Below are 26,712 nucleotides of genomic sequence, written 5' to 3'. Positions count from 1 at the left end.
CCGTCAGATTCACCTGATCTCGGAGTGAGTTCGAATGTTGTGACCAGACTTGCTTCCACAGTACCAGAGCATAAAAAACCATAACCTCTGTTTCGATAACTGGTTCAACAGTCCTAACCTACAAGTTTAATTGTTTCAAAATATTAAGGTTGTATAGCATAAGCAAGAAATAAAAAGAAAGACACTGTCATGTCACTCGTGACTTCTGAAAAAACTGTGATGTGTGAATATTCTAATATCTTTATAACTTAATAAAATATATCTATTATATTGTGTAGTCTATTAAAATTAATAAGAATAAAATCTATTGTGTGCTACGCGGGCTTCTATTCCACTGCAGGTAACGATTCTCAGTTTTTATCACAAAATGGAATACTATCTACTATAGAGAAGACAGGTGTCATAGAAGGTGTGAAGCTGAGTTTAGTGTCCTGGTTTGATAATAAAATCGTAAATATGCTCTCAGTTACGTAGCCACTGAACCGACAACAACAAAGCAGCGGTATGTTCGAAAAGAAAAACAGTACAAGGATATAACGTCGCCCCAAGCAGTCGATGTTTATAACCAACACAAGGGTGGCGTCGATTTACTCGACTCCATTCTCGGTTAATACAGAATTCATCTGCGATCTCGGAAATGGTACAAAATAATCTTTTGCTACATGATTGATATGGCATTAGTTAATGCCTGGTTATTATGGCGCCGATTTCATGGACTTGAATACCTGCCGCTGTTTGATTTGATTTGATTTCAAACTTGCAGTGTCGGAGCATACTCGTATGCACAACTGAAAAGGTTAGGGTCGCCGCACACGAGCCACGCGCCACAGCCACAAACGCCGCCACGAGAAGCTAGAAGCGGCTACAAAGGTAGCTGAAGCGCGCGACAGCCACTTGTGGCCGGTGGTCGACACTTGCGGTCAGTGGCTGCTACTTTTTTTAACTCTTGCGTGCAGTATCATAATGGACTCTGACGAAGAAGGTTTAATTGCGCTACTTTTGATAAAAAGACGTCGTCGTAGAAGACGAAACCGTAGTTATTGGATACATCCAATTTTAACGAATGTACACAAATGCAACGAACATTTCGATAATCTTCTAAACCATCCTAAAAAGTTTTTCAAACATTTTCGTTTAAGCATAGGTACGTTTTGGGAACTACATGCTCTATTATATGCTGGATTAAAGCACCACGATACCAACATGCGGAAAAGCATCGCACCTGCGGAAAGACTAGCTATCACATTAAGGTAAGTGGAAATAATCACTATCTAGCATAAAACTCCACAGAACACTATGATAAAATAATCTATACTTTATTTATATTCACTATGCATTGTTTTTTCTACTAGAGAATAGCTAGTTAACAAATAAAACACGTGGGTATTTGTATTTAGTAATTGTGTCTTTATTATAATTTGGTATCACTCGTCATCATCACGGAACATGTCTTCGATAACAGAACTGTTGTCCATAGACTGATCAGAATAATATGAATGAGTTGGAGAAGGCTGAATTATAGGTGAAGACGCGATAGATGTAGAAGCGTTTTGTGTAGAGTATGACTCTGGCTGAATTATAGGTGAAGACGGGATAGATGTTGAAGCGTTTTGTGTAGAGTATGACATGTCAAGCATAGACTTGTCGGAATAATGTGAATGAAGTGGAGAAGGCTGGGCAGATGTAGAAGCTTTTTGTGTCGAGTGTATGTTGGCATTTCCTGAAGAATAACCATAATATTGTGCCGAATAGGTTTCATAATTTTGATTATGCGTGTACTTTCTAATTAACTGTAATATTTCTGATTGAAAATCAAGTTTACAATTTTCGTCAATTTTTTTTACATGTGGAAGCAGCGACATCAGAAATTGCTTATCGGGGTCATTTTGGTCGCTTTGATCATGTTTACGTTTTAAATTTTCCGAAAGTGTTCTGAGAATTTCATTTTCTGTTTTTTCGGCCCTTTTTATATTAATGTTTCTGTTTATTTTCGGGCGAGATGTTTCCGCATCATTAGTTGCATTAGTAACATCGGTAGGCGGTCTCACTTCTTTTAAGGAATTCAAGAACGATAGATGATTGAAATAAATGTACTGTTTACTGCTTGTTGCTGCCGAACCACTCGCAACGTTCTTGTTTTTTGCATTTTCTCTATTAAAACTGTCACGAAGACTCTTCCATTTCCTCTGTAATTTAGTTACTGTAACAAAAAAACAATATAATATTAATTTATTTAATTTATTAAAAAAAAAATTGTTTCAGGTATCTAGGAACTGGATGCTCGTTTGAGGATTTTGAACTCTCTTACCACCGTGGAGCCTCTACAGCAAGGAAAATAGTACAAGAAACATGTCAACTAATTTGGAACTATTTAAAAGCCGTTTGTATTCCAGAACCGACCCAAGACATGTGGAAAGAAATTGCCAGCGGATTTCTTCAAAATACTAATTTTCCTAATTGTTTAGGCGCCATAGATGGGAAACATATAAGAATTATTCATCCATTCGAAACCGGCTCCCTGTACTTTAACTATAAAAAATTTTTTTCAATAGTACTTCTTGCAACTTGCGACTCGAATTTACTTTTTACGTTCGTGGATGGGGCATACGGTAAAGCATCCGATTCTACAATATTTAGAGAAAGTGAACTGTGTAATAAAATACACAGAAAGACATTAAATATCCCCTCACCACGACAGGTCGGTAATCGACAACCACTGAACTATACATTTGTTGGTGATGAAGCATTTGGCCTCAGTGAAAATATGATGAGGCCATATGCTGGAAAATATTTGGACTTAGACAAAAAAGTTTTCAATTATAGGTTAAGCCGTGCCAGACGTTGCATTGAGTGTACCTTCGGCGTACTAGCAAACAAATGGAGAATATTACATCGCCCATTAAACACTTCTGTTCATTTCTCAGAAGACATTGTGAAAGCTTGTTGCATTTTGCACAACTTTATTCGCAAAAGGGATGGCTTCAATTTTCGGCACACTTTGAAAATAGTGGGACTCGAAAATATACAAAATACAGGCTGGCCAGTAACACGAGCGTCTACGGCAAGAGATACGTTAAAAGATTATTTTATGAATGAAGGAGCAATACCGTGGCAAGAAAATGGAATATAAATATTTGGTTTTATATTATTTTATTAAACTTACCTTCAATGTTCTTTTCTTTAGCAGTTTTATTTGAAAAATCTCCTACAAACAATTCGCAGATTTCTTCCCAGGCCTTCACTTTTTCTCCTCTATTACTATAACTATCACTTTTTGAATTCCAAATCGCAGGACGGGATTGTATCTCTGATATAAATAATTCTATATCCATATTTATCTACTGAACTACAGACTATGTGCGTGCGTTACCGTCGACGTACACAGGTTAACTGAGGCAAGGGAGAGAGGGGCGCGGTATCGCGCGAGTGGCGTGTGGCGGCTTTTTGTGTCGGCGTTTAGTGGCCGGTGCGAGCCACAAGATGCAGGCTGCGACGATTTGTAGCGTGTGGCCGCCACCGACGCCAACCGTGTGCGGCGAGTCCATATGAAATGTATGAAAATTACAGGAAATATGCCAGTGGCGGCGTTTTGTGGTTGTGGCCGGTGGCCCGTGTGCGGGAGCCCCTATTCCACTGCAGGTAACGATTCTCAGCTTTTATCACAAAATGGAATACTATCTACTATAGAGAAGACAGGTGTCATAGAAGGTGTGAAGCTGAGTTTAGTGTCCTGGTTTGATAATAAAATCGTAAATATGCTCTCAGTTACGTAGCCACTGAACCGACAACAACAAAGCAGCGGTATGTTCGAAAAGAAAAACAGTACAAGGATATAACGTCGCCCCAAGCAGTCGATGTTTATAACCAACACAAGGGTGGCGTCGATTTACTCGACTCCATGCTCGGTTAATACAGAATTCATCTGCGATCTCGGAAATGGTACAAAATAATCTTTTGCTACATGATTGATATGGCATTAGTTAATGCCTGGTTATTATGGCGCCGATTTCATGGACTTGAATACCTGCCGCTGTTTGATTTGATTTGATTTCAAACTTGCAGTGTCGGAGCATACTCGTATGCACAACTGGAAAGGTTATGGTGGCCAAAAAATGTAGTCGTCCAGCTAGCCTTCTTTGAACACCAACCTCAAGCCGAGCCATTACTCCCGCTAGCGATTTCCAAAAATTATTATTACTTTTTTTTTCTCATCTCAACTTATTATATAAGGAAAAATAAAAGACATTTTCAGTAAATAATTTTTTTTTCCTCCTTCATAATTCATGCAATAAGGGATTAATAAAATGGATGGGTCAGTCTACAAAAACTGGAATGTACGAATGTTAAAATTTTTACAAAATGTGTCAAGAGGTTGTGTTGCGTCGTAAAACAGAAAAAGATGATGAAATTTGGACCGAAAAAGACATACAAACTATATTTATAGTGCAATCACTAACAAGCAACTACCAACTATCCAATTGAATTTTTAAACTCTTTGGACGTGCCTGGCTTACCACCGCACAATTTACGCCTAAAGGTTGGCTCCGTAGTAATCATGCTTCGAAACATAAACCAATCAAAACTGTGCAACGGTACGCGTTTGGTGGTTAGTAAATTGATGAACAATGTAATTTACGCTACGATAATGATAGGAAAATTCGAAAAAAAGGAAAGGTGAGGAAGTTCTCATTCCGAGGATCCCGATGATCCCAACCGATATGCCGTTTGAATTTAAAAGACTTTAATTTCCGATACGTCTTGCATTTGCCATGACCTTCAACAAATCACAAGGCCAATCCTTAAAAGTTTGTAGTTTAAATCTAGAACATTCATGTTTTTCCCATGGCCAATTATACGTGGCATGTTCACGGGTCGGAAGACCATCTGCGTTGTTTGTTTTTGCGCCTGATAATAAAACAAAAAATGTCGTGTATCACAAGGTACTTAAGTGAAGAGCAACCTATGTACTTAAATACAGAAATAATAATGAATGATTAATGTAGCTATTTAATTTTTTTTTATATTTTTTCCAATAAAAAAAACACAATCTGCTTATTTATTGCCATTAAGGCGGAACAAAGTTCGCCTTTTTGTTTTGAATACCTAACTTTTTTACAAAATAGTTATGTTTAACACTATCTAAACCCTTGGTCAGCAAGTCTGCTGGCATTTCAGATGTTGGCATGTAGACTATCTTTATAAGATTGTTAGCAACTGCTTCTCTAACAAAATGATGACGCACATCTATGTGCTTCGTTCTTTTATGAAACAAAGGATTTTCAGACAGCTTCTGAGCACCTTGATTGTCATTATACAATATAATTAGATAATTACAACTGTTTACAATTTCAGAAAACAAGTTTTTAAATAAATAGCCTTTTTAAAGGCTTCAGCAATCGCCATATATTCTGCCTCTGTACTTGATAAGGCTTATAGTACGTTGTTTTTTACATTCATATGAAATAACAGTTCCAGAAAGTTTAAAATAGAAACCTGTATAGGATCTCCTATCTAGTGTGTTTGAAGCCCAATCTGCATCAACGAAACCCTCTAATTTACAATTATCTTTGATAAACATTAGGCCATGAGATTTAGTTTTACATAAGTATCTTAGGATGCGTTTTGCATGCTTCCAATGAGTATAGGAATATGAATTATTAAATTGGTTGAAATAATTCACACTATAGGAAATATCTGGGCGAGTCAAAACACTTACCTAAGTACCTACATTAGGCTTCCCATTAGTTGTTGGAATGGATATTGTTTACAAACATCTACACTTTTTCCTAGTTTTAATTTTTTCTCAACGACTTTACAGTTTGTCATATTAAATTTACTTAAAATATGGTCTACAAACTTTTCTTGATCTAAGGAAATATTGCCATTCTGATACATTCTAACTCTCATACCCAAACATTGTTTTAATTGGTCCAAATCCTTAATTTTAAATTTTGACATAAAATTTGTTTTTAACTCATTAGACATATAACTATTGTTTGAAAAAATTAAAAAATCACCAACAAAAATTGAAAGCTTTCAGCTTTCATCTTCCATCGCTTTGCTCCACTGTTCCTTGTCTGGTCCATTTATTGCAGCTTCATCACATGACTCCAGATTATCCAGAAAACAGAGATTGGTCCTCCCATATCTTTCTACTGGCTTTCTCTTACGCTTAGCTTCAATTTGAACTTCATTCTCTGCAAAAGATTCTTCTTCAGTAACAGATTGATACGAGTCATCTTGGGAAGACGATGATTCACAAATATATGTTGAATCCTTTGGATCTGAACCTGGATTTTCTATTAAGCTTTCATCTTCTTCTAAGTTTTCATCTTTCTTTGACTTATTTTCACAATCGTTTACTACAATCTGAGCTTCGTCCAACTTCAATTTCTCCATAATGATGACATCTCTGCTCGTAGTAATTTTTTTAGTTCTTGGGTTATATAATCTGTATCCTTTCACATTATCTGGATACCCAACTAAAATTAATCTGTCAGCCTTCTTATCCCATTTTTGTCGTTGTACTTTGAGAACATGCACCATTACTTTACTGCCAAAAATTCTAACACGGCTGAGGTCTGGTTTCTCACCTGTCCACCTCTCAAATGGTGTCATCATGCCTAAACTGGTGGCTGGTGTTATGTTCTCTAGGTAAACTGCAGTGTTAACTGCTTCAGCCCAAAAATTTTTGTCGAGACCTGCTTCAAACAATAAACACCATGCCCGTTCAACTACAGTTCTGTTGAACCTCTCTGAGAGTCCATTCTGCTCTGGAGTGTGATGCTCTGGCGAGGGCGACGGTGGCGTACTGCTGAGGGCGACCAAGAAAGGGAGACTCAATATCTGATGACCCAGGCAAATTTACAGCGGAAAGAGTTGGCCACTAAGGAACTGATCTCTGAGGCCATTAGAAGCAAGTTCTCAATAGCGTTAGTCCAAGAGCCCTACTTGGGAAATCGCCGAGAGCTAAAAGGGAGAAGGGGAATGCGTGTGTTCCAGAACGCGGGAAATGTTGATGGGGTCGTTAAAGCGGCAATAATTATATTTGACAATAGCCTCAGTATAACACAGTACCCCGAACTCACCACCAATAACATCGCAGTGGTGGGTGTCAAAACAGCGACCGGGAACATAGCGCTAGTTTCTTATTACTTTGAAGGAAACCAACCCCTGGAGCCTTATATAAAGCACCTTGAGGAGATCCAAAACAAGACTGGCCCCCAGGGTCTTCTAATAGAAGGAGACGCCAACTCAAAGAGCGTCTGGTGGGGAAGCCCAAAATCTGACCAACGAGGGGAAATATTGCTTGCTGCACTTCAGGAGATGGACCTAAACGTGGTGAACACAGGGGAAATTCTGACCTTCGACACTATCAGAGGAGGGAAACGGTACTCGAGCTTCGTGGATGTGACAGCATGCACAACTGGACTGCTCGATCTGGTAGGGGACTGAAAAGTAGACGAGAGCCTCACAACCGCGGACCACAATGGCATCTTATTCAGCCTGAGAACAAAAAGACTAAAAGGCATAGAAATAAAAAGAACGACCAGAAAATATAACACCAGGAAGGCCAACTGGGTCGACTTTCAGGGTAAGGTGAGACAACTGCTGTCGGAAGAGAAAATAACAAAAGAGACAGTCAACAAAATTAGGGAAAAGGAAGAAGTAGAGAAAATAGCAAAGAAATATACAAGTATTATAACTCTGGCCTGTGAGTCAACAATACCAAGAAAGAAAACAACCAAAAAACTTACCTTACCATGGTGGTCCGAGGAGCTGGTGGGGCTAAAGCGTGAAGTCACTACCAGGAAACACAGGATCCGTCGAAGAGTACCTGGAAAGCAAAGAAAAGTATGAGAAGGTCGCAGCTAAAGCGCAAGTAGACAGCTGGAGAGAGTTCTGTGGGAAACAGGATAGGGAAGGGGTATTGGAAGGAATATATAGAATATTAGTTAAAACTTCCAAAAGGCAGGAGGATGTGCCCATGGAGAGGGACAGAATAGTGCTGGACGCCAAAAAATCGTTGCGGATGATTGCGGACACTTTCTACCCAAAGGACTGCGAACAAGACGACAGCGAGATACACCGGCAAACCAGGGTTTGCAGAAAAAGAAAGCAGAAAAAGTGAATGAGGGGGAACTTCCAGAGAGAAGCGACCCACCATTCACGATGGCTGAAATGGAGAGTGCGGTTAAGTCGTTTAACCCCAAAAAAGCCCTGGGAGCAGATGGCTTTACAGCGGACATATGCGCCAAAGCTATAAGCAGCGAGCCAGAGCTTTTTCTGTGCATATTGAACAAATGTCTGCAATACCACTGCTTCCCGGCAGAATGGAAGGTGGCTACCGTGGTAGTCCTGCGGAAACCGGGTAAAGAGAGCTACGCAACACCAAAATCTTACCGCCCGATTGGCCTACTCCCAATGTTAGGCAAAATCTTTGAAAAAATGGTAGTCGCACGCCTCAAACACCACATCCAGCCGGGACTCAGCCCCCGCCAGTACGGCTTCATGCCGCAGAGAAGTACGGAAGACTCCCTCTATGCCCTAGTGAACAAAATACGCTCGGAACTGAGAGAGAAAAAACTTGTAACAGTGGTGTCACTGGACATAGAGGGGGCCTTCGACAATGCATGGTGGCCGAAGATAAGATTGAGACTGGCGGAGGAGGAGTGCCCGGTGAATGTGCGTAGACTGGAGGACGACTATCTTAGAGACAGGAAGGTTGCCAAAAACTAGGGGCCCAAAAGCTACTGAATGCAGTTCAGCGGGGCTTTGCCCAAAAATCTGCCGAGCCTATCGCACTGTCTCCCTAAACTCGGCGCTGTTACTGTCAGGGCTGCTACCCCTTGATCTGCGAATACGGGAAGCCGCATCGCTGTATAGGATCAAGAGGGGGGCACCTCTGCCAAGGCTTCCCGGGAGGGAGATCCGACATCTGTCTACTGGTGTTGCGTATGATAATTTTGACCGGTTCGTAGAAACAAAAAGTGGAAAGGATACGCTGCACGATACCGTTGGGATAATATACCAAGATTTAGATTCTGGCACTACAAGTGACTCTGAAACACTGGATCCATCCTCTTCCAATGACATTACCTTGGACTCAACAAGATGAAGACGGAGAACATTTGAGGCTTTTTCGTTAGATGCAATTCCGTACCCTAAAAAACCACGTATGATGGATAATCTGCAACTGTCAGTACATGAATCAGAAAATTTAAGCCCTGTGAATTTACCATCATATAATACAATTGATGCAATCTGGATGCTGAGCCATGCTTTACGATTGCCAGGTGTTCCAATGTGGGGTCGGTTTCAATTGTTCAAAGAGTGACAATAATAGCTTAAAACAAATAGTTTCTTACCTAACTCCTATAAATGTATCACCTACTGGTAGATCAGTAGTTTTAGAAACTATGAGGCAAAGTCAGAGAATGTGTTAGGATGTACAGCAAACTTCTATTCAAGTGACTTACGACCTTGCAATAGCAAAAGTTGCCTTACAAATTCAATCTACCGAAAAACCAGCATTTGATAATTTATTTATACACTTGGGGCCTTTCCATATCATGATGGCTTATTTTAAAGCAGTAGGCAAAATTATAATTGATTGCGGCATATCCAATATTGTGGTGCAGAGTAATTTGCTAGCAGCGAGCTCAGTAAATGGGTTTTTGGAAGGTACACACTTTAATAGATGAAAAAGACTTCACCCTTTGATGGGATTGGGATTGCAAGTCTTACATTTCAAGTCATTCTTAAAATTTAAAAATATTGCGGTCACAGATAACATGCTCCAAGAAATACACGGCTGCAAACTGCACCAATATCGTCATTTATAATTGAAAACGAAGAACTTGAAAAATTACTCGATGACTATAATATTTACAAGCAATAAACACTCAACGGCGAGTTTGGGAAAACACCGCAGTTTTATATGATGTACATAAATCTTGTACATTATAATTTAACTTTATCAAGAGGTATTCGTTCAGGAGATTTTGAGTTATTTAAGTATGTGTTCGGGAAAGAAAATAAAAACTTTTGAAATTTTTAAAATGTTTTATTTATTAATTTAACAAGATAATGAGATGCACACCAAAGCGGAATAGCAACGGAAAAGGAAACAGCAAAATAAAAATGTTGCCATCAACAATTATTATGTTTTTTTTTTAATTGAACATAAATTGGCGAGGAGCCTCGCAAAAAAATCAAACTAATCACTCCTGAATTATAAACTAATAAACTTAGCATTCACATATATATTCTTAATATTAAAACTTATTAATCATCATAAATTGGCAATACTGCTATCTTGTTTATGGCTCGTTTATGAACACTCTGACTATACTTGACCTCCACTACTCTTACTTTACCGTCTGAACTTGGATACAAATTTATGACTCTAGCAACAGGCCATTTAAGTGGAGAGCAGTTATCTCCAATTAAAAAAACCAAATCCCCCATTTTAATATTCTGCTTAGCCTTATGCCATTTAGGCCGTGATATTAGCTGAGACAAATAATTTTTATGCCACACCTTCCAAAAATCCTGTTGGATCTTTGTACATTTTCTCCAGAACTTCAAAATATTTGGGTTACTGTTAGAGGTCAAATCTGGTTCAGGAATACTATTTATTGGGGCTCCACACAAAAAATGAGCCGGAGTCAAAAAAGAAAAATCATTAACATCTTGTGATAATGATGTCAAAGGTCTTGAGTTCAATATTCCCTCAATTTGAACCATTAATGTGTAGAACTGTTCATATGTGAAGCATATTTCTCCAATAAATAAGAAGCTTCAAAAAGTCCTCCAAAAGTAGGGCTATAAGATGGAATGAATTTGAACTCAATTCCCCTTGTTGTACAAAAATCTGAAACATTGTCCTTGTGGACTTGAGAATTATTCAAAAGATATAATTGCCTTAACTTATTATTAGCACCTTTAAAAGTTGATGCGTTATCGCAGAAAACGGTAGCTGGGATTCCTCGCCTGGAGCAAAATCTTTTAAAAGCTGCCAAAAAACATTCAGTAGTGAGATCAGATACTAACTCTAAAAGAATGCATTTAGTTACAAAGCAAACTATTACTAGCACATAGCCTTTACTAATAATGGATCTGCAAAGAGTTGACTGTTTAATTTGAAATGGCCCACAATAATCCATTCCAATCTGATTGAACACCCTATCTTGAGTAATTTGAGCGCCAGGTAGTGATCCCATTAATTGGCTAGCCCGTTCTGCTCTAAATTTGAAACATATGGTACATCTATGAACAACCTTTTTTATTTCTCTTACTGCACTTACAATATAATACCTTTGCACTAAACTAGACAAAGTTAATTTTAATCCTGAATGCAATAGTGACAAATGCTCATTGCGTATGATAAGGGTTGTAAAATGACATTTATTTGGTAAAATTATTGGATACTTTTGATTATAAGGCACATTGGCATTTTCCAACCTTCCCGCAACGCGCATTATTCCTAATTTGTCTAAAAAAGGATTACGAGATTTAACATTTGTTTTTATAGGTATGTTTTTTGCCATACATTTAAGTTCTTTATTAAAGTGTAAAGATTGAATGTACACAATCAAGCGTGACATTGAGTATCTAATTTCAGAAGCAGTGAGATTTTTTAAATTCCTATCATCTTTGGCAAGTTTACAATTATTTATAAATCTAAGAACATATGCATATATACGTTGCAACCTAGTTAACGTTGATACATTTGAAATAGGAAACATTTCTTGTTGTATGCTACAATTAACATTGAGATCGTCAATATCGTCTGATATAACCTTATTTAAACTTATTTCCTTGGGAATGGGATTTACATCATAAAGTTCTTGTGGCCCTTGCCACCAAATTTGGCAAGAAGCCAATTGAGTGGGATTTAAAGCAATCGACCGGATTGTTTGACCCATTAACATGAAACCAATTACATTCTTTCGTTAATTTATTGATAGTACGTACCCGATTTTGAATATATTGTGGCTTATTATTTGATTTCAACCACCAAAGTACTATCTGAGAATCAGTAAACAAATATTTATATCTAAAATTAACATTATGAAATAATGATATTATTTTCTTAAACAATTTGGCCAGCAATACTGCACCATTTAACTCTAGTTTCGGTATGGATATTTTTGCATTGACAGGGGCAATTCTTAATTTACTACAAACTAATGATACATGCACTATTTTCCATGTATAGCTCTTATTTAAACACAACTGCCAAATGCAATATTTGATGCGTCACAATAGCCAATTAGATCTATATGGTCAGCATTACATATTTTAAGATTTCGGTCTATTATAAGGGGATCCATATTCATTAAATCACAAAAAAAAATATTCCAAGATAATAACAATTTATTAGGTAGTGGATGATCCCAAGACAGTTTTTCAATCCATAGCCTTTGTATAAATTCTTTTGCCTTTGTGACAATAGGGCCAGCAAGGCCTAAAGGGTCAAAAAACAGTTCGTTTCGTCCACTCTTTAGGGAGTTTACCTTCTGGCTTGCATATTCTAAATTAATCATTTTTCATATCTAAAAATAATCCTAAAGCCTTTAACACAGCTTCACTGTTATCAAATTAATGATGTTCAGAAAATACTTGCTTATCCTTTGGAATATCAGATAATACCCTATTGCTGCTTGAGCTCCATTTATGCAGCTCAAAGCTTCCAAGCTTTAATAAAGTAATTAATTCATTACATACCTGCTTTGATTGCTCAATACTGCAAGACCCAAAAAGACAATCATCGACATAGGTATTATTCAACAACACGCTGGCTGCTAATGGATACTTGTCTCCATACCATATTGCTAGCTCAACCAGGCATCGCGTGGCGAGAAAACTGGAACTCCTGACGCCATATGTTACAGTTTGAAGCTGCAAGCACAATAATGGATCATTAACATTACTTCTCCAAGGGATATTTTGTAAATAATTTTGTAAAGGATCAATTCTTATTTGTCTATACATTTGACGGATATCACACTAAGCTACAAATTCATATGAGCGAAACAATACTAATATCTCGAACAACTTCCTTTGCACTGTGGGCCCATTATAAAGAACATCATTAAGACTTAAATTTAAACTTGTTTTGACACTTGCATCAAAAACAACTCGGAGACGGGTTGTCTGACTATGCTCTCTTATGATAGGGTTATGAGGCATAAAGTAATATTGATCGATGGGCATCTTTGATGATGCTAAATCGATAAACCTGCCATGACCTAGGTCAGAATACTCCTGAATAAACTTTGTGTAATTCTTCTTTAGTTCAGGATCTTTGCTAAATCTTTTTGCTAAACTATTTAATCGTTGCAATGCTAAATTGAATGAGTTTCCCAATGTTAAATCTTCGATTGGTATTTTGAGTGGCAACCGCACCTGAAATCGATTATCGATTATCTGTACCGAATTTTTAAATTCGGCTTCACATACTTCGGTCTTTGCCTGCCCTCTTTCTCAATTTCAGGAATATGTTGTTCGTCCCAAAATTTTTGAAGGAGGGAATCTACACTCTCATTATTACTAGAAATTACTTTTAAAACAACAGCATTTTCATTATAATTGACAAGACAAATATCGTCTCTTTTTATATTTCCAGAAAAAACATAGCCAAACTTAGTTGATAACAGACATAAATTTCCTTCACATAATTCAATTTTGTCCGGTAACATAATTTTAAAGAATATGTCAGAGGAGAGAAGGAAAGATATTTGGCCTGGTATATTAAATTCATCATCGACTAACTTAATATTGTCTGGAAAATTTATATCTTTTAAGTTGAATTTGTTTTGTGGCATATAAGAAGTTATATTGTCTACCACAGAAAACATCGCATTGCATATACATATAATCATGGTGCAATGAATTTAACATAATATTCGCAGCCTTGGTGATTAATTGCTGTTTTTGACCTAAGGCTGATACATTAACTTCATGTTTGAATGTGGGCAAACCTAGCTCACACATTAAGCCGGGTCCAGACGAGTGTAACGTGTAATGTAATCCACCGTGTAATGTAACACGAATTCTACGTGTGGACGGCACTACGAGCATTACATGTAACGCTCGCGCGGCGCTCGGGGTTGATCCATCGGCTGTCGGTTTTTCGCGCGAACACAAAGACGCTCGCAGTGCTCGTTTGGACGGCGTTCGTGACGGTTGTGTCGTATGTACGTTCATGATGTGGAGTGACGAACAATCGCTTGAACTTATTAGTTTGTATCAAAAAAAACCTGTTATTTGGGATCCAAAAAACCCGCAATACTATAAAAAAAATCTGAAACACGATGCTTGGAGTGATATTGCTCATTCATTGGAAAGAGATGTAGAAGAATGCAAAAACAAAATGATTAGTTTGCTTGCTTCACATCGAAGAGAAAAAGGAAAAGTAAAGAAGAGCCATAGTTCCGGAAAAGGTATGTTTTATTATAAATTTATGTTGCTTTACATATTACACACTTTTATTTATTAATTTAGTTTTTACGGTATTATCACTTACTTGCTATTAGTACAATTATTACTTCTATTGTATACCCACTATATTACTATATTCTACTATATTTTACTATACATATATGTACTATATTCTATTGTATTGTTTATTTATTGTAATTTATTTTACAGGTGGGGATGAAACGTACAAAAGTACATGGTTTGCTTACGAGGCGCTGGCATTTTTAGGAGATCGAAATAATCCAAGGAAACGACGCAACACAGAGGTAACTGCATTGAACTAGTTTCCTTCGACTTGATAAAAAAAACTTAACAATATGTATTCTGCCAAGAAACTGTACCCTCGTTCATAAAATAGTCATTAAACTCATCCCTAATTTGTTTTGCCGTTGAGGCAGCTCTTCTAGGTACATTATTCAATGGAAGTAAAGATGACATTTCACAATCTCTCCGCCAACTACCTTCACATAATCTTCCGTTTTGGTCGCTGTCAAGTGAGCCAGGGGGTGCATACAAGTTTTTAGATGAATCCGTGTTTCTCAAAAAATTATGCAAGTGTGCAATAGCCATGACTATAGTCTCCACGGTTTTGGGCTGAAGGAGCATAGGTTTTCGTAGAACTCTGAACACAGATGCTGTGATACCAAATACATTTTCTACAATCCTGCGAGCTCTGCTTAACCGGTAATTAAAAATTCTTCGCGGCGATCCCTTGGGGTATTCTCCTGGATAGGGTTTCATTATATTGTTTTGTAAAGGGAAGGCAGAGTCTCCTACAAAAACATATGGTACTACTTTGTTTCTACCTTGCAGTGCTTCAGGTGCAGGCAATCTTAACGAATTATTTTCTAGTTTTTTATATAATTCAGTTTCCTTAAAAATTCCACCATCTGAAATGCGGCCTTGACATCCGACATCCAGAAATTTATAATTATATTCCGCGTCTACTAAAGCAAACATCACTATACTGAAATTAGATTTGTAGTTACGATATTCTGTGCCACTATGTACCGGAGCCTCGAGAATGACATGTTTACCGTCCATGGCTCCGGCACAATGGGGAAAATTCCACAATTCATCAAATCTGTTTGAGATCTGGATCCATTCTGACTCTGTTTTTGGCAGCTGAAACAATGAATTTCTTTTTAATTACAGATTACAAATGAACCGGAACAGAGTGCATCTACAAGTGTCGAAAATGATAACAGTTTGTTTGATAACAGTTCAGAATTTATATCACCAACTGGTCAGGCCCCCAAAAAAAAGAAATCAGACGAAAATAAAAAAATGGGTATGCTTTCGGAGGCTCTTGGCCTGCTTAAGAGTGCTGCTTCTAGTCCTACTCCTGAACCCCGGAACAATAATCCAAACAATTTTGACAGTGAAACCCTTTTCTTTTCAAATTTTATATGCAGCAAGATGCAACAATATAACAGAAGTACTAAAAATGCCGTGCAGCGAGCAATAATGGACGTAATATTCAAAGCCGATGAAGGGTGCACTAACTTTTCTCAACATTATTATCCATCGGCATTCAATTACAGTGGGTATACAACAGGCTCGGTTCCTTCATCAAGATACTGCAATGAACCACCTTCTTTGTCTAATCGCTCAGAACTTACTTCAGGGTATTCAACAGGTCAAAATCAAACAAGTTGCCCTACTGCTCCATATGCTTCACCTGTTCCCTCAGAATTATCTCAAACTTCATATGAAGATGTAGACTTTGTGAATGACCTGATTTGAAAAGAATAAATTTTGTACTACATGATTTGAAGATACAATTTGATTCAACTTTCTAATTTTAATTTTGGAATAATTTTAATTTTGCTTACCGTACTTAATACAATAGCTTAATTTGTTATTTTAATAAATAAATAAAAATATGTAAAACTCACCTTAATGTTTTCTTTCAATGCTTTTATAATCGCTTCACAAACTTCTGGTACAATGCAAGACATTGACTGTTTTGAAATTCTGAAGGTGTATTGAAGGCTTGTAAATGAATCTCCTGTTGCCAAAAATCTTAGTGTTAGAGCCAGTCTATCTTGCGGCGAAATTGCAGATCTCATTATAGTGTCTTGTCTTGATATTTTAGGCGCAATGATTGTTAACAAATATTCGAAGTCAGTAGGCGACATCCGGGTAAAGTTTTTATATTGACCACTTATATGTTGAGATTTTAGTTCCACAAGTAAAGAAGATCTTCTTTTATACAAATTAGTTTTCCACCATCGACGCTTCCGACTTTTGCGGTCTTCAGTTAGTAAATACATGAAAATAAAAGCCGCACCAGCTATCACGACCTTCCTATTCGGCATGTTCGTAGCAACTGAGTGGAAACAGCTTTTGAAATATTTTCGCGTTCACAATTCGCTTTAGTTCGTGTGCCGTCCACACTGTTGATACTAAATTACACGTAATCTTACATTACACGTTACACTCGTCTGGACCCGGCCTTAGATCGGAAGAAATAATTGAAATCTGAGACCCAGAATCCAAAAGACCCTTTGCTAATATAAAGGAACCATCATTTTTAAAATTTTTTACTTTGACTGTAGGCAACAACATCATACTCCCATAAGAAGCACTATTTTGACAGCACACCTTATCATCCTCATGCAATACTGTATGATGCGACTTACTCTTACAAATACCACATTTAAAGAAAAACTTGCATCTATTATTATGAAAATTAAGACAAATCTTACACAGTTTATTTGATTTCAACAAATTCTAGCTTCATTAATGCCTAATAATTGAAATTTTTGACACTAATTTTTGGTTCTAATTGTAGTTGATATTGAAATGCATCATTACCGATGTTCCATGATAGTCCTAGAGCTTTTATCATGCCATCCAACTTAATGTCCAAATTTACCTTAGTAGTGATTTGTTCAGCATTTAGAGATTTAAAAAAATCTGCATTATTGGATGCCCATTTTTGTAGCTCGAAACCTCCTCGTTGTAAAACCTTTATCAAATCTTTACTAACTTATATTGCTTGATCTACGGTGTCCATTCCAGACATTATGTCATCAACATAGGTATCTTCTCGAAACTTCTGGGTACATAGCGCCTTCCTCTTCTGCAATTTTCATGAATATCTTGATCGCAAGATAGGGGGCGCTTGCAGTACCAAAAGTAACCGTGCATAACCTGAAATCTTTAATGTCATCGTTACCATTCGTTTGATTATCTGCTTGTTTTGTAACTGGCCGCCAAAGCAGCCTGTGGTAATCTCTATGTTCTTTATGCATTACGACCATTCGATACATTTTAACAACATCACTCAAAAAACAAATCTCGGACATGCGCCATCTCATGGTTATACTCCGCAAGTCCTCTTGTAAAACTGGTCCCACCAACAGTTCATCATTTAAAGAAATCACATTTTCACCTTTACAAGAGGCGTCATATACCACTCTAACCTTGGTACTTGCTACACTCTACTCTTTGGCCCTCCTTACCACTGCATGATGTGGTAGATAGACAGATTTATTGTCTAATTCGTCTTGCGGAACTTCTTCCATGTGCCCCATTCTCAGGTACTCTTCTAAACCCTTTTCGTATTCTTCTCTTAAAACAGGGGACTTTTGTAATCTTTTCTCTTGTTGTTACAAACGTTTCATTGCTACTTGTTTAGTATTAATATGTGGCGCTAATAAATTGTCATATTTAAAAGGAAGTTTGACAACATATCTTCCTTCAGTGTTTCTTGTATAGGTTTTTTCGTAAAATGCTTCGCACAGCTGTTCTTCCTTTGTCTGCTTTCTCTTCGGATCACTATCTATCTCCCACAACGTTCTCAAAAAATCTTCTATAATTTGATGATGCATAACAATTACAGATGTAGGTTGTATTTTATCTTTGACTGTCCCAAATAATATCCAACCTAAATTTGTTTTATGTGCACATGGGGAACCTGGCGACCCCTTTACTAAGTCAGGCTGTATAATTTGAGCGTAAACATCTACTCCTAACAGTAAATCTATGGGACCCGGTATAGAATAACTTGGGTCAGCTAGAACTAATCCATTTAAATGTGACCAACATTTTGCATTGATATATCTTGAGGGAATTTTAGTGGTTAGTTGCTTTGACATAACATAATGTTTTGACCTTCATACTAAATGATTCGCATTTTGATTCTACATTAACATGAGTAACATATTTGATATCTTCCTTTGTAGAACCAACGCCTATTACTGTACCCTTAACAGGATACCGTTTGTCTTGAAGCAGTTGTGTAGCTCGCTCGCTTGCAGCGGGGCTTAAAATAGGAGCCGCGCGCCGAGTCAGTTCGCCGTGGCACTCGAGTCGTGCGGTAGCGTCGAGAAAATTTCTATTGCGGATATTGTTGTCTTTATCGATTTATTTAAAATGCCATCATGTGCCGTGAAGTGGTGTAGAAGCCACACTGACTACTGACATGATGTTGATGGAGTTGTCACACATGGTCCTGGAGAAATTGCCACTCAAGCGTACGTCTTTATGCTAGTTTCGTTAAATGATTCATTTAAGCTACCGTTGGGATAGATTTTGGTTAATGGCTTTTCAGCCGAACAAAGATGTAATGTTATATTGATGTGCCTTTAAAGATGTCATGAAGTCGGTGCAGATGTAGTGAGTTTAACATTTGACGGTTGTCCTTCTAACTTCGCTACCGCTAAACTTTTAGGATGCAACTTTGATGACACTGCAAACTTGAGAACTCATTTCCAGCATCCAGTAACTAAAAGTCCAGTTGTAGTAATTTTAGACCCATGCCACATGGTCAAGCTTGTTAGGAATACGCTAGAGGCCAAAAGAGTTTTCATTGATAGAGATGGCATAACGAAATCAAATGGCAATATTTAGAGAACTTTAAAAATGTGCAAGATAATATAGGTCTTCACTTTGGGAATAAAATCACATAACGGCATTTACAATTCAGAAACAACATCATGAATGTTAAGCTCGCTACACAAACTTTAAGTCACAGTGTTGCTACTTTACTTCGACTGTGTTCGAATGATTTAAAATTAAAAGAATTTGAAAATGCCGATACGACGATAGACTTTATCGAAATAATGAACAATCTCTTCGATGTATTAAACACAAGGTCTTTGGGTGGTTACAATTTTAAAAAGCCTATCACCGTTGAGCGAAAAGATGAACTTTTCGAATTTTTTGATCATTCGAGTAATTATTTAGAAACTTTAAAAGTAAATGTCCAAAATAAAAGTACTCGAAAAGTTCACGGTGAAAAGGTAACAATAGTTACTAATAATCAAAAATTAATTACTAACACCCAATCTAAAACAGGTTTTCTTGGATTACTGATTCGCATAACTAGTTTTAAAACCCTTTTTACAGAATTAATAGAAAATAAAAAAAGTCTTCAGTTCATTTTGCCATACAAATTTAGCAAAGATCACTTAGAATTGTTTTTTGGAGTGATAACCATGGCTGTTGCAATAATAACCCAAACGCGACTCAATTCATGGGCATTTATAATAAAACCTTACTAAATTTAGAGCTTCGGTCCAAATTTACAGGGAATTGCATTCCTTTAGAGAACATTCCAATATTAAATTGCAGTTCTGCTATAAATAGATCTTCCCCTGGTTATAGACATAAGCTACAGTTACACATGCTCATTACTAGCACGAAAGCATGCCACTATTGAGCAATTGCTACTTAGTGGTATGTGTGTCGAAACATTGCTAATAATTAGCATGCTAATTACGAGTATGCTCAAAAATCGACGGCCGTGCGATTTTTGGGCATGCTACCTGCGGCGCGGGTGGAAGGGGGCGTGCTTTTAGCGCGTGTAAACAGGTTTGCTTATTGAGCATGCTAGTAGCGATCAGTCGTTCACAGTAGATGCGCGTGCACAATTTCTCGCCAAAAATGTCTCGCTGGGGCGATGAAAAAACGTTGAAATTTGTAATTTTATATCGGAACAACGAGTGCCTATGGAATCCGCATATACCACAGTACAAAAACAATATTGCAAGAAATAATGCATATCAAGATTTATTAACCAACATGGACGATCCTACTTTGACTGTGAAAATTATAAAATCAAAAATCAAGAACTTGAGGTCCGTTTACCACAGCGAATTAAAAAAAATTGAGAATTCCAAGCGATCCGGTTCTGGTGCCGCTACTGTGTACAACCCATCTATGTCCTGGTTTCACGAAATGCATTCTTTCCTTGGAGACACTGGCGATTACAGGGACCCTATTTCTATGGAATTGGTGAGTTTTGGTTTACAATACTTAAATAAAAATGCACGTAACTGTTAGTAACACACAATTATTTAATATCATAGAATAAGTAGTACAGCATTTTCTATGTAGTTATTAATTTAAATCATATGACCTTGCCACGGTACCGCCTCTGTAGTTTCAAAGAGCTGCGCATAGGTGTCTCTTATCGCTCCTGCCTGTCGAGAAGCGTGGTTAGCGTAGCGTGTAGGTGGTAAGCCTTCCAAAGCAGTCCGTAGTTGTGCCCTCCATGATCCTGGTACCACAACACGTTGTTGTGTATCTTCAAAGTCGACGCATCTTTGCGTGATGTACATATCAGATGTTTTCCGAAGCCAATTGTGTAAAGAGCAGGCAGCTAATGTAATTCTATCGACATTTTTGGGGGCCATATCTATGGCATCCATAAAAACTCGAAATCGTGTCACTAAAATACCAAACGCATTTTCAACGATTCGTCTGGCTCTCGATAAACGGTAGTTAAATATTTTTTCTTTACGCGTTGGAGTTGTTCGATAGGGCTTCATAAGGTATGACTTTAGAGGAAAAGCAGCGTCTGCCACAATAACTGATTGGTCCGGAAAATTGAGAGAATTATTTTCCAAAGCTTGTGCTAAATTAGATTTTTGATAAACACCTCCATCAGAAGCTCTACCATTAGTCCCAACATTTACGTATGAAAAACAATAGTCATCATCAACTAATGCCAGAAGTATGATGCTATGAGCGCCCTTGTAGTTATAGTAGTCAGAAGTATCATCAGGGGCGAATATATTTATATGTTTGCCATCCAACGCTCCGACACAACCTGGAAAGTTCCATTTAGTTCTAAATCCATGTTCAATGCGTTTCCAATCTTCAGAACCGGGAATCTGTAAAAAAAACAAATAAGTATTTTATAAACTTAATATATTTTTTTTACAGATACAAGACAGAGACGAGCCATCGCAAGATTCACAACCAAGTGACGCTGTTTCATATTCAAACTCGTTGACGCCGCAATCGATGAATGTGTTATCACCCTCTCCTAGTCCAACTACAGAAGATCGATCACAATCGCGTTCATCTAATAACTCATCAACACGACGTAGAAAAAGAAGCTTACAAGAAGAACCCATTACATATGCTCTCGATCGTTTACAAAATATTAGTTCTGCTATAAATGCACCGCCTAATTACGACGAATTCCATTATTTTGCTCAAAATGTTGCAGCTCAATTGCGAACTCTACCATTGTACGACGCATTAGATGTACAACATGAGATCCAAACAATTCTGACTGCAGCAAGACGTCGACGCCAGTACCCAAATTTGTCTCCCTTTACACAAACAATGACTTTCATACCTCCCAGTACAAACACAAATACAGTCACTTACACACCTCCTACTACAAACACACAGACAATGACTTTCATACCTCCCAGTACAAACACAAATACAGTCACTTACACTCCTCCTACTACAAACACACAGACAATGACTTTCATACCTCCCAGTACAAACACAAATACTACAAACACACAGACAATGACTTTCATACCTCCCAGTACAAACACAAATACAGTCACTTACACACTTCCTTACGCGTTATCCCAATCAGATTCTACTGTCTCTGAAGAAGATTTGTTGAACAAAGCATGGAAAATGTGTTAAAGTTAAATTTAGTTTAGTAAGTTTTTAATCTAGATTTTAAACAATAAATACTTGATTTAAACTAATAATCACTGGTTTACTTTACTTACCCGCATATAATCCTTCAGAACATTGTATATTGCATCACACACTTCAGGTATAAATAGAGATATAGTAGACCTTGCAACTCTGTGAAGTGCTTCTAATGTGTATAACGAATCTCCAGTTGCTAGATACCTCAATGTCACTTCCAGTTTCACTTTTGGTGGAATAGCATTTCGCATGTGTGTATCTTGTTTCTTTATAGCGCTTTCAACTTTAGATAGTAACTCGTCAAACTGATGCGGTAACATGCGCAAATGATTTTTGTAACCATCAATATCTTCTTCTCGCATTTCTACTAGCAATCGAGTACTTGCTCCAAGTTGTTCCCTTCTACTTAGCCAATCACGGACCCAAATCTTCCTATTCCTTTTACATTGGTTTTTTCTCTTTCTACCTGAGAGAAGTCTTCGGATGCATTGCAACGATAGCAAAAGAATAACTTTATTAAGCTCCGTACGGATGGTTGTTTCATCGTCCATGGTTTTGTTTGAACTAACAAAGAGCATGCTAAAATCGCATTTGTGTTGGAGTGTTTGCTTTGAGCATGCTTATTTAGTAGCATACTTAAAACTAGCATGCTTATTGCTAGCAAATGTAAACAGTTCATAAGCATACTCATATTAAGCATACTAATAGCACGTTTTTTAGCATGCTAGTAATGAGCATGTGTAACTGTACCTATAGATTAATAGAAAGCAATGATGATTCAAGCCTCAATGTTGACACGGAGGTGGAAAATTGTATGGCTTTTTAAAACATGCTGGACGTAGAACGTCAGCTACCAGAAGCAGTTGAGCTGGTTGTGGCCTATATTGGAGGATTCGTAACTAAAAAGCTACAGACCAAAATAAATTGCTCTCTGCTGAAAAACTCTATTTTCACAAACTTATTTGCCTGAAAGATTTTGGAGGATTAACTTATCCCTCTGTAATCGTTGTCAAAATATGTCTTATAACTGAAACGTTACTTAGACAACTTGTTAACCAAGAAGGAAAAGGACCATCAAGAGCACACAATTTGCCGGTAATGGTTAGTAAATGTTTTGCAAAAATAATTCAACGAAATGACATTATAAACCTTTAAAAGAAAGCCACCCAATAGAACGCAATCATGTCTTAATGCTGCTCAAGGCAATAACAGAACAATTTCTGTTAACAACAAGTGCGGGGCGGGCTAGATCTCGACGCGTCGGTACAGAAGAGCCCTAGAGGGGTGGAGGGGATAGACAGCGATTGTCTATGCGAGTTTCACTTGTTGATGTGATTTAAACACTTAAATGAAACATCACTGTAACTATCATTTAGACTGTTATTCGATGCTTTTTGTACAAGGTTTGACAGCTCTACCAGCTGTCAAACCTTGACCTCTAAATCTTAACAAAAAATTTTTATAAAAAAACTCACTTCATATTTAAGGGTATATATTCGAATCAGCTATATATTTGACATTTGAATTTAAAAAAAAAAGTCAAAAATAAGGACCACCCTAATATCCAAAATTAAACCTGATTCTTTCACAACAGATTTAGCTATGGACCTCGAGTTGAGGACACAGAGAGCACTCGAGATCTTTAACAAATTTGATAAAATACAAGATCGGATAGAAACATTATCCACTGATCTCAATAAAGAGTTGTTAGAAAGAGATGCGTTTGAAAACTCATACTATGAGTGCATTTCTAAGGATTTTCGATCATTTTCCTACCTAAATCAGTTACCTACAGCCTCATGCAATACAACCCAAGTACATAGTACCTGTCGAGTCTCGGTTAACGAACGCACCGATGCAGTAAAATTTCCAGATGTCCCATTGCCTAGTTTTCTGGTTCGCCTACTAACTGGATAGAGTTTACGAGATGATTTTGATTCACTTGTTTGTGAACCAAAACCTTAAACCAATAATTAAATTTAAATATTTGCATGGCTGCCTCTCAGATAGTGCGCTGGAGGTCATAGGCTCGATGGAATATTCTGATAATATAAATGCACAATAGTCAAGCGTTCATTCAAGCATATGTGTCCATTACCTATAAACCGAGAAGATTAATATTATTTTGCTTATAAATTATCAGCTAGATATCTAGTGCATCGCGCACTTACTTTTTCAAAGACTCGCGAAATATTTATTGCAATGTTATATGGAAGTATTAACAAATATTTTATTTTACAGCATGTACCGAAACTACGTCAGCACTTAAGCAAACTACAAACGTTTATAACGATATGGAAGGAACATAAAAGGCGTAAACCAAGTTTTGGAGCCATCGTTCTGAATACGGACTTGCCGCACGTATGCTTGTAGTTGCATGGCTGCCTCTCAGATAGTGCGCTGGAGGTCATAGGCTCGGTGGAATATTCTGATAATATAAATGCACAATAGTCAAGCGTTCATTCAAGCATATGTGTCCATTACCTATAAACCGAGAAGATTAATATTATTTTGCTTATAAATTATCAGCTAGATATCTAGTGCATCGCGCACTTACTTTTTCAAAGACTCGCGAAATATTTATTGCAATGTTATATGAAAGTATTAACAAATATTTTATTTTACAGCATGTACCGGAACTACGTCAGCACTTAAGCAAACTACAAACGTTTATAACGATATGGAAGGAACATAAAAGGCGTATACCAAGTTTTGGAGCCATCGTTCTGAATACGGACTTGCCGCACGTATGCTTGTAGTTGCATGGCTGCCTCTCAGATAGTGCGCTGGAGGTCATAGGCTCGGTGGAATATTCTGATAATATAAATGCACAATAGTCAAGCGTTCATTCAAGCATATGTGTCCATTACCTATAAACCGAGAAGATTAATATTATTTTGCTTATAATTATCAGCTAGATATCTAGTGCATCGCGCACTTCCTTTTTCAAAGACTCGCGAAATATTTATTGCAATGTTATATGGAAGTATTAACAAATATTTCATTTTACAGCATGTACCGGAACTACGTCAGCACTTAAGCAAACTACAAACGTTTATAACGATATGGAAGGAACATAAAAAGCGTATACCAAGTTTTGGAGCCATCGTTCTGAATACGGACTTGCCGCACGTATGCTTGTAGTTGCATGGCTGCCTCTCAGATAGTGCGCTGGAGGTCATAGGCTCGGTGGAATATTCTGATAATATAAATGCACAATAGTCAAGCGTTCATTCAAGCATATGTGTCCATTACCTATAAACCGAGAAGATTAATATTATTTTGCTTATAAATTATCAGCTAGATATCTAGTGCATCGCGCACTTACTTTTTCAAAGACTCGCGAAATATTTATTGCAATGTTATATGGAAGTATTAACAAATATTTCATTTTACAGCATGTACCGGAACTACGTCAGCACTTAAGCAAACTACAAACGTTTATAACGATATGGAAGGAACATAAAAGGCGTATACCAAGTTTTGGAGCCATCGTTCTGAATACGGACTTGCCGCACGTATGCTTGTAGTTGCATGGCTGCCTCTCAGATAGTGCGCTGGAGGTCATAGGCTCGGTGGAATATTCTGATAATATAAATGCACAATAGTCAAGCGTTCATTCAAGCATATGTGTCCATCACCTATAAACCGAGAAGATTAATATTATTTTGCTTATACTCGTAAATTATCAGCTAGATATCTAGTGCATCGCGCACTTACTTTTTCAAAGACTCGCGAAATATTTATTGCAATGTTATATGGAAGACAAATATTTCATTTTACAGCATGTACCGGAACTACGTCAGCACTTAAGCAAACTATGTATAAACGTTTATAACGATATGGAAGGAACATAAAAGGCGTATACCAAGTTTTGGAGCCATCGTTCTGAATACGGACTTGCCGCACGTATGCTTGTAGTCTTATTACAAGAAATTCTTGTAATAAGACAACACTTGTAACAAGTGTCTTGGGGATTCCCAAAAGGCAAGATGAATGAAAGCAAGGAGCCTTGGGAGTGTGCCATTCGCGAAGTAAGTTTCCTTACCAATGTTAATTAACGAAAGAAGTACGCAGAGATTGTATCAATAGGCATGATGACAATGTTTTTTTTGTTTTGGTATCAATCTAGTTTCACAACAACTGAAACACGGGTCAAATAGTGTCATCAATAAACAATAATCTACCTGAGATATACGAGGTAACACATAATTTGGACGAGTCCAAAACGCCCCTTACAAAACGCTTGTATTGTATGGCAACTTCCTTAATTATTGCGTTTATGGACTATGATATGTCTATATT

General features: G+C 37.4%; 7 protein-coding genes and 1 pseudogene across 7 annotated transcripts; 3 read left to right on the top strand and 5 right to left on the bottom strand.

Moving 5' to 3' along the window:
* Nucleotides 1-963: 963 nt before the first annotated feature.
* LOC132902959 (uncharacterized) lies at nt 964-3,178 on the top strand. The gene is made up of 3 exons (XM_060950043.1): nt 964-1,250; nt 2,263-2,428; nt 2,597-3,178. Exons 1-3 carry the CDS (start codon nt 964-966, stop codon nt 3,128-3,130), a joined length of 987 nt encoding a protein of 328 aa, XP_060806026.1. The 3' UTR covers nt 3,131-3,178.
* On the bottom strand, nt 1,238-3,332 carry LOC132902958 (uncharacterized). The gene is made up of 2 exons (XM_060950042.1): nt 3,164-3,332; nt 1,238-2,200 (listed from the first exon to the last, which is right to left on the bottom strand). Exons 1-2 carry the CDS (start codon nt 3,330-3,332, stop codon nt 1,425-1,427), a joined length of 945 nt encoding a protein of 314 aa, XP_060806025.1. The 3' UTR covers nt 1,238-1,424.
* Nucleotides 3,333-8,559: 5,227 nt separating this feature from the next.
* Nucleotides 8,560-17,421, bottom strand: LOC132902932 (uncharacterized). Its single transcript, XM_060949936.1, has 2 exons — nt 17,369-17,421; nt 8,560-12,906 (listed from the first exon to the last, which is right to left on the bottom strand). The coding sequence occupies exon 2, from the start codon at nt 11,934-11,936 to the stop codon at nt 10,749-10,751; it is 1,188 nt and encodes a 395-aa protein (XP_060805919.1). The 5' UTR covers nt 11,937-12,906; nt 17,369-17,421; the 3' UTR covers nt 8,560-10,748.
* On the bottom strand, nt 14,152-16,945 carry LOC106139824 (uncharacterized). Its single transcript, XM_013341328.2, has 2 exons — nt 16,386-16,945; nt 14,152-15,612 (listed from the first exon to the last, which is right to left on the bottom strand). Exons 1-2 carry the CDS (start codon nt 16,806-16,808, stop codon nt 14,797-14,799), a joined length of 1,239 nt encoding a protein of 412 aa, XP_013196782.1. The 5' UTR covers nt 16,809-16,945; the 3' UTR covers nt 14,152-14,796.
* LOC106130003 (uncharacterized) lies at nt 14,213-16,496 on the top strand. The gene is made up of 3 exons (XM_013328744.2): nt 14,213-14,450; nt 14,659-14,753; nt 15,643-16,496. Exons 1-3 carry the CDS (start codon nt 14,213-14,215, stop codon nt 16,231-16,233), a joined length of 924 nt encoding a protein of 307 aa, XP_013184198.2. The 3' UTR covers nt 16,234-16,496.
* Nucleotides 17,422-17,451: 30 nt separating the features above from the next.
* LOC132902933 (uncharacterized) lies at nt 17,452-19,108 on the bottom strand (annotated as a pseudogene).
* A 999-nt stretch (nt 19,109-20,107) lies between these two features.
* On the top strand, nt 20,108-23,156 carry LOC132902948 (uncharacterized). Its single transcript, XM_060949994.1, has 3 exons — nt 20,108-20,733; nt 21,667-22,231; nt 22,283-23,156. The coding sequence occupies exons 1-3, from the start codon at nt 20,356-20,358 to the stop codon at nt 22,393-22,395; spliced, it is 1,056 nt and encodes a 351-aa protein (XP_060805977.1). The 5' UTR covers nt 20,108-20,355; the 3' UTR covers nt 22,396-23,156.
* On the bottom strand, nt 20,776-22,985 carry LOC132902947 (uncharacterized). Its single transcript, XM_060949992.1, has 2 exons — nt 22,485-22,985; nt 20,776-21,614 (listed from the first exon to the last, which is right to left on the bottom strand). The coding sequence occupies exons 1-2, from the start codon at nt 22,983-22,985 to the stop codon at nt 20,844-20,846; spliced, it is 1,272 nt and encodes a 423-aa protein (XP_060805975.1). The 3' UTR covers nt 20,776-20,843.
* Nucleotides 23,157-26,712: the final 3,556 nt, after the last annotated feature.

The sequence above is a fragment of the Amyelois transitella genome, chromosome 20 (assembly GCF_032362555.1).
Source record: "Amyelois transitella isolate CPQ chromosome 20, ilAmyTran1.1, whole genome shotgun sequence".
Classification (NCBI taxonomy): Eukaryota; Metazoa; Arthropoda; class Insecta; order Lepidoptera; family Pyralidae; genus Amyelois; species Amyelois transitella.
The sequence above is the reverse complement of the archived record's forward strand: the minus strand, read 5'-3'. Positions and strand labels throughout refer to the sequence as shown.

What these genes read in the sequence shown, in the direction of transcription:
- LOC132902948 (XM_060949994.1), top strand. Translation starts at nt 20,356, where the DNA reads ATGCGCGTGCACAATTTCTCGCCAAAAATGTCTCGCTGGGGCGATGAA. An exon ending in ACCCTATTTCTATGGAATTG is followed by an intron (nt 20,734 to 21,666) that starts GTGAGTTTTGGT and finishes TTTTTTTTACAG; the next exon opens with ATACAAGACAGAGACGAGCC. An exon ending in ACAGACAATGACTTTCATAC is followed by an intron (nt 22,232 to 22,282) that starts CTCCCAGTACAA and finishes TGACTTTCATAC; the next exon opens with CTCCCAGTACAAACACAAAT.
- LOC106130003 (XM_013328744.2), top strand. Translation starts at nt 14,213, where the DNA reads ATGATGTGGAGTGACGAACAATCGCTTGAACTTATTAGTTTGTATCAA. An exon ending in GAGCCATAGTTCCGGAAAAG is followed by an intron (nt 14,451 to 14,658) that starts GTATGTTTTATT and finishes TTTATTTTACAG; the next exon opens with GTGGGGATGAAACGTACAAA. An exon ending in GGAAACGACGCAACACAGAG is followed by an intron (nt 14,754 to 15,642) that starts GTAACTGCATTG and finishes TTTTAATTACAG; the next exon opens with ATTACAAATGAACCGGAACA.
- LOC132902959 (XM_060950043.1), top strand. Translation starts at nt 964, where the DNA reads ATGGACTCTGACGAAGAAGGTTTAATTGCGCTACTTTTGATAAAAAGA. An exon ending in AGACTAGCTATCACATTAAG is followed by an intron (nt 1,251 to 2,262) that starts GTAAGTGGAAAT and finishes AAATTGTTTCAG; the next exon opens with GTATCTAGGAACTGGATGCT. An exon ending in TGTGGAAAGAAATTGCCAGC is followed by an intron (nt 2,429 to 2,596) that starts GGATTTCTTCAA and finishes TTTACGTTCGTG; the next exon opens with GATGGGGCATACGGTAAAGC.
- LOC132902958 (XM_060950042.1), bottom strand. Translation starts at nt 3,332, where the DNA reads ATGGATATAGAATTATTTATATCAGAGATACAATCCCGTCCTGCGATT. An exon ending in TAAAGAAAAGAACATTGAAG is followed by an intron (nt 2,201 to 3,163) that starts GTAAGTTTAATA and finishes TTTTTGTTACAG; the next exon opens with TAACTAAATTACAGAGGAAA.
- LOC106139824 (XM_013341328.2), bottom strand. Translation starts at nt 16,808, where the DNA reads ATGCCGAATAGGAAGGTCGTGATAGCTGGTGCGGCTTTTATTTTCATG. An exon ending in CATTGAAAGAAAACATTAAG is followed by an intron (nt 15,613 to 16,385) that starts GTGAGTTTTACA and finishes TCATTGTTTCAG; the next exon opens with CTGCCAAAAACAGAGTCAGA.
- LOC132902947 (XM_060949992.1), bottom strand. Translation starts at nt 22,985, where the DNA reads ATGCTCTTTGTTAGTTCAAACAAAACCATGGACGATGAAACAACCATC. An exon ending in TTCTGAAGGATTATATGCGG is followed by an intron (nt 21,615 to 22,484) that starts GTAAGTAAAGTA and finishes TTTTTTTTACAG; the next exon opens with ATTCCCGGTTCTGAAGATTG.
- LOC132902932 (XM_060949936.1), bottom strand. Translation starts at nt 11,936, where the DNA reads ATGTTAATGGGTCAAACAATCCGGTCGATTGCTTTAAATCCCACTCAA.